The sequence below is a fragment of the Lycium barbarum genome, chromosome 11, assembly GCF_019175385.1.
Source record: "Lycium barbarum isolate Lr01 chromosome 11, ASM1917538v2, whole genome shotgun sequence".
Classification (NCBI taxonomy): domain Eukaryota; kingdom Viridiplantae; phylum Streptophyta; class Magnoliopsida; order Solanales; family Solanaceae; genus Lycium; species Lycium barbarum.
This window is the reverse complement of record NC_083347.1, coordinates 6,534,776-6,541,542: the sequence shown is the minus strand read 5'-3', so window position 1 is coordinate 6,541,542 and position 6,767 is coordinate 6,534,776. Positions and strand designations below refer to the sequence as shown.

Below are 6,767 nucleotides of genomic sequence, written 5' to 3'. Positions count from 1 at the left end.
GTTGTGTGTGATGAATTACTACTTAGGAAGTCACAAGTGTAAAAATTATTGTCCTTATGCCGATGTGTGTGTGAAGTGTTAGTTTGATTCTGTTTATGCATGTATAATCTAGAACTTGCCCGGTTGGTCTTGTTTGAAATGCGAAAGTTAGTTTGGTTGTGAAATGATCTTAGGCTTTCTTTGTTGAAATAGTCACTTTGCCTAAATAAGCCTTACCAAAAGTGTTAAATACCCTTAGTTTCCCTTTTGAGCCTTTCTGACCTTTTTCTTGGCTAGCAAATTATGAAACCTTACCCTTTGTGAAATTAATCCATCTTCGCACCCGTTTCCTCCTTGATGCTACTAGTTAGATGAGGCAAAATGCCTAAGTTGGGGGTGAATTAAATGTGGAGTACATGTTAAAAACATAAGTTGGGGGTGGTGGAGTTTGCTAGTGGAGATTCGATGTGGTAGTTGCGTATAAATATATATATATATATATATATAATAAATAAAAAAAAAATCAGAAAATTGTAACGCAAAAAGAATTGTAAGTTGGTTAGAAGTAAAACCACATCGAGGTCGAAAACTGAAAGAAAATAAAGGGGTGGAAAGAAAAGAGGCGAATTAAGGTGACAAGATGTTGTAGTGTTCAAGGAGGGTGAGTCACTAATTTCCAAAAAGTATCCGACCCGTCCCTAAACCTACATTACAAGCCGAAACAAGTCCTAATGTGATCACAACCGAACGAGCCTAGGATGAAAACATAGAAAATAAGGGCAAGCCTATGGTATTTGCATGTGTAAATATGAATTGTCGTTGTGAGTGTGAGTGTCTTTCTCTTCTCTTTCGTCTTCGTCCCATTCTTGTCGTATATATGTGTGTTGGGACATTCTTTGGTCTATGTGAGGGCATAAGGATGAGAATTGAACAAAATAAAGTGACCGCCTAAAGTACCGTTTGTGTGCACCATAACATGTTCGATAATGTAATGTCATTCATTGAAGCTTCATTGTTAGTCGTAGTGTTCTTGAGTTATGCATATTGTTTTAAAGTAGAAAGTTGGGGTGGTCGTTTAAAGGAAAACATGCATGCCGGTAGTTCAGAGTAAAAACCAATGTAGACATTGTTATTCTATAATATCTAGGTGTTAGATTGAGTCATGGTTTTGTATGGCTTGCTTGAGGACAAGCAAATACTTTAAGTTGGGGGTGTTGATGTGGCGTGATTTTACGCCACAATCGATGCTTTTTAACTATAAGTTTTACTTGTTTTTAAGCAAGTCTATGTCATTTTACGTAGTTTTTGTCATGTTTCAGGTAATACGAGGTCCCTAGAGCCTAAGTGTGGAAAACAAGCAAAAAAGTTGCAAAACTGGAATTTACTGGAGGTTCTGGAAAATATCGTGGAAAAATACTCTGCGCGATCGCGCAGAGTACCCACGCGATCGCGCCCACGCGGGAAATGTACTCCACGCGATCGCGCTGGAATTTAACGCGATCGCGCCTACGCGCGTTGTTAATTCCACGCGATCGCACAGTATCGACACGCGATCGCGATGAAGGGAGCAGTGGAAGCTGACGTCATCCACGCGATCGCGCAGACACATGGCGCGATCGCGATGAAGGATTTTCGGCAATTTCGACCAGAACTCGGATTTTGACGATTTCTTCCATTCCAGTACATATAAATAGAAAATTAGGGCAAAACATGAGACATCGTTGGCAGCTCCCACAAGTTGGAAGCTAGGGTTCCTACACAAATTGTTCTTTCTTCTTTTTAATCCTTGTTGATGGAAATCTCTTGGTGACAATTAAGATTGACACTCTTGTTGTGCTTATTTATTCATTTGCATTGTTCTTAATCAAGTAAGTTTTTGCTATTTTAATTATTCTTGTTCATGAATGTTTTCAAGGGATTAGCTAACCTTTGAACTCGCCCATTTACTTTGTTTGAAACTCGGAAGAGGAAAAACGGAGTTGGGATAGGATAATTAACATGAATTTGGGGCGTTAACCCTCATCTAATGGAAGTTGACCTAGGAATAGGCAATACCACTTGTAGCCATATTTGGGTGTTCTTAATGCTCCTAATTGCTTGAGGGATCTTCAATTGGGTAGTCTAGTTAATCTTCGGAAGAAGTTAATTTAGAGTCATTATCCGAGGCTAAATAACATAAACTTGCTATTATTTACAATTCGTGAAATAGATTGGATCGTTACTTGAGAAGTAGTTTCCCTCCTTTCATTCTTGTTGCCATTGATCAATTTACTTGCTTTCTAGATTAGAATTTATATTTCCGTATTTTATCAAAACCTTATAAAAAACCACCATTGATGCGTTCGGGCATAGCTATTGTTAGTGATAATTCCTAATCTGCTTAAATCACCTACATATTGTTCTCTGTGGGATTCGACCCCGACTCATAGTTGGGTAAATTATATTTGCATACGACCGTGCCCATTCTAATTAATAGGGTGGATTTGGACGTTATCATGTGCCCACACATCCATCGCAACATTCTCATTTTCGCAACTTTCATATTTTGGACGTGAGAGTTCTTGACTGCCCAACACTCTGTCTCGTACAACAAAGTCGGTCGCACAACTACTTTGTAAAACTTGCCTTTAAATTTTAGTGGCACCTTCTTATCACACAACACTACTGAATTTGAAATAATCGATCTCAAACTATTTATTTCAAAATTTTGAAACAAAATTTATGGATAACTTCAAAGTTCTATGTATTGAAGGGCCAAAAAATATATATATATATACAATCAGATAAATCGAAATATAATTACAAGTAACACTATTTAATGACAATAAATCATAATCTGAAATAAATAAAAACAAGCTGACATATCGGCTTAAATTACACTAATTAGATGTCATTTGGTTCACGGACTAAATTATCTCAGGATTATAGTCATCAGATTATATTTTTTGAACTAATTTATTCCACTTGGCAGGTGGGATAAAACAATACCAAGTTTGATGGGATAAAGTACGATATCTAGGATTAATTTTAGGATTAGGTCATTTGATTCGCGAACTAAATTATCCCGAATTATAGTCCTAGAATATAATTTTTCGACTAATTTAATAATTCCAAGTTTGATGGAATTGGCTGGGATATCGAGACTTTAGCTTAAAACTAAATATATCTTATTTTTGATTGACGTTATAAATTTATCTCGGCTTTATCGTACGCATAAATTTATTATACCTTCAATCAAACACAATATATATTTAATCCCAATTCTAATATTGGAATATCTATCTTTTCCCCGTACCAAACGATATGGTGTATATAATAATTACTCTATCAATTTATATATCTTTAATCTATAGAAAAAAATTGTGCAGTATCATATAAATGCTAAAGTAAAATTTACAAAATAAATACATCATCCTCTTCCCCCTACCCATACTCGCGTGGCTAGTAGTTGTCACACAACTCACGGCCCCTACTCAAAATGGTTACTTTTTCCCCTCTATCATTCTCTCTCTAGGCTTATCGATATGATAATAAGGGCCATAGCAGCATAGCGTAGCATAGTACAGTACACAGAGAGATCATCAGAGAAAAAAAAAAGAACAGAACAGGGCAGTTTCACAGATTTTTTTCTTCTTTCCTAGTTACATCATCCATCCTGATGATTTCCCCCCTTAATAATCTTTCAGCAAATCCCATGAACCAAACGTACACTATCCCTCTCATTTCCCCTCTATAATATAACCCCACTTACTCTCATCCCATTTCCACAAATTGTCAACTTCATTATCCACAATATGTTCTAGCTAGCTAGTGTTCCATTTTCTCTGTGTGACTTGAAAACTAGTGTATTTTCGTTTGTGTTTTGATGGAGAACTATCAGATGCATTTTGATTGTGGTGATACGCATTTGCCACCGGGTTTTAGGTTTCATCCGACTGATGAAGAGCTAATTACTTACTATTTGTTGAAGAAGGTTCTTGACTGTAACTTTACTGCTCGAGCCATTGCTGAAGTTGATCTCAATAAATGCGAGCCTTGGGAGCTTCCAGGTATAATTACTTGTTTGGCCTTAAACTTTTGAACATGTTTTTTAACGGTATAAACTGCTAAATCCCCATGTTCAAACACTACTTTAACATCTAAATACTCATTTGCAAGTTCATTCACGAAACCCTCTTTTTTTTTCACGATTTCAACTACTAGACTTGTCATGTCAAACTTTTCTTCAACATCTAGATACTCTTTTTCAACTACAATTACAAAATTTCACCTTTTCGTTTTTTTCCAAATTCAACTACTACGAATAAAGCCCTCATGTTCAAACATTCTTCAATGTTTAAAGTTATCTTTTTCAACTTGAATTACTAAACCCCTTTTATCTTTTCGACTTTAAGTACCGAACACCTCGTTTAAAACACTCCTTCAACGTCTCAATACTCGTTTTTCAACTATGAAACCCCTCTTTTTTTCTGATTCCAGCTACACAAAGTCAAAAACCCTCTTCTTGACTTAAACTACTCAACTCGTCATGTTCACACTCTTTCCACTACTAAATATTCTTTTTCAACTTAAACTGCTAAAACATTATCTTTTCTTTTTCTTTAGGGAAAGCAAAGATGGGAGAAAAAGAATGGTACTTTTTCAGCCTACGTGATAGGAAGTATCCAACGGGGTTAAGAACTAACAGAGCTACAGAGGCTGGTTACTGGAAAGCTACTGGAAAAGACAGGGAAATTTTCAGCTCAAAGACTTGTGCACTTGTTGGTATGAAGAAAACCCTAGTTTTCTATCGAGGAAGGGCTCCTAAAGGAGAGAAAAGCAACTGGGTTATGCATGAATATCGTCTTGATGGAAAATTTGCTTACCACTATATCTCAAGAAGTTCAAAGGTATGTTTTTTTTTCCTGAAATTTGTTATGAAGTAAGTTTTCATGAATCAATGAAAATAATCTGTCGGTGCACTGAACTGGCTTATTGGTCGAAGTATACAAATACAATGTGTCTTTCGATGAAGAATATCAAGCCAAACGTATTTTTGTATTATTTTTAAGTTGCTACTCATGCTTTTTGATTGGAGAAAGAGTTTTACTGGAGATATTCTGTGTAGAAATGTCATTGATAATCACTGCTAGAGGCAGAAATATTGAAGCAGAAAGTTTTATGAAACTTCGTTGTCGATGTCTCTGTTGCTTATCATTAAGTCCGGATGTATACATATGCTGAAAAGAAGAATTTGCCTTTATTATGATCAAGCAATTAGGCTTTACAGAATAAATATACTGACATGTTGATAGCGATTTAATATAATCGTTTCAACTTATTTTAGTAGCCTTGTCAAGAAGTAGCAAGGAGTGCTTACGTAGAATCAGTCCGTTTGATTTTGACTTTTAACATTTTGACATTACTTTCTGTTACATGTATTTTTCAATGTAATGATTATGTGCTGAACCGTAGCTACCTTGGCCATGGATTTCGGGAAACATGAATAAAAGAGTTTTTGAACTTGTTGACAAATAGTGAAAAATAGTTTATTGAAATTTAAAGTTGCACTTGGAAAAATATGAAGTACTGTTAGTGGAAGAAAAATTTCACATCCAAACCATTTTTTGAAACTTGAAAATTTTTCTTCAATTTTTTTCAATAACCGATGTAATTCCATCGACATACAATGTTTTCATTTTTTTTTTAAAAAAAACAGCTCCTAAAATTTATGGCCAAATGGGAGCTTAGTTACATTTCTCTATTAGTCACAGCTTTCAGGTCACCCCAAACATAGTTAAAGCCATGTAGATTCGTTCTTATGATTCGATGTTTCATATTTCGATTCTCCTAATCACAGGACGAGTGGGTGATCTCTAGGGTCTTTCAGAAAAGCGGTTCTACTGGTACTGCCACTTCAAATGGTGGCAAAAAAAGGTTAAGTTCAAGCATCAACATGTACCAGGAAGTAAGTTCACCATCCTCAGTCTCGCTTCCGCCACTCCTTGATTCCTCCCCATACAGCACAACTGCTACTTCAGCTGTTATTAATACTGATCATCATGAAAGCTTCAAGAAGGAGCACGTGCCCTGTTTCTCCACAACAACACACAGTAGTACTTTCGACCCAAGTTCTGTCTTTGACATGAACACATTGCATGCACTGCCTGCTCCTAGTTTCAGTGCTATTCTCGACACTAACCAAACCAATTTCAACCACTACACAAGGAACTCTACTTTTCCAAGTTTAAGGTCACTCCATGAGAACCTTCAGCTTCCATTGTTTTCGAGTGGAACTTCGGCTATGCATGGTGGATTTTCTGCTCCTATGGCTAACTGGCCGGTGCCGGAGACTCAGAAAGTTGAGCATTCTGAACTTGATTGTATGTGGAGTTACTAAAATGGATGTGTTAAATTAACAGGTGTTTAATTTAACTGTGATGTCTTGTGTTTAAGAAGTTAATTAATTAGTGTAATGTTTCAGTAGTGTTTTCTTTATGTTCAGTAAGGGAATGTACTGTGTGGCAGTCTTTATTAGTGTTGTCACTTTGTTGTAGACGTCCGGCGTAATTTACTGCATATTAGTTTTTATTTCTTGTCTTTTCGTACGTGTTTAAATTTTATGTCCATTTGGTTCAGAACTTTCAGCCATCATTGAGAAGGGATGATTATCTATCTCATGGATAACTTACCTTTTTGCCGATTGAGTAAGTATCATGCATCTTGTCGTCGAGTTCCTTGTTTTGGCCCTTTCTAACTTCAATTTATTTATTTCACCCTACTTGCTAAATAATCAAGCAAATGTTAAC

At 36.1% G+C, this 6,767-nt stretch overlaps 1 protein-coding gene across 1 annotated transcript; it reads left to right on the top strand.

Moving 5' to 3' along the window:
- Positions 1-3,451: 3,451 nt before the first annotated feature.
- Positions 3,452-6,516, top strand: LOC132617701 (protein CUP-SHAPED COTYLEDON 2-like). Its single transcript, XM_060332770.1, has 3 exons — positions 3,452-4,028; positions 4,585-4,868; positions 5,819-6,516. The coding sequence occupies exons 1-3, from the start codon at positions 3,845-3,847 to the stop codon at positions 6,356-6,358; spliced, it is 1,008 nt and encodes a 335-aa protein (XP_060188753.1). The 5' UTR covers positions 3,452-3,844; the 3' UTR covers positions 6,359-6,516.
- Positions 6,517-6,767: the final 251 nt, after the last annotated feature.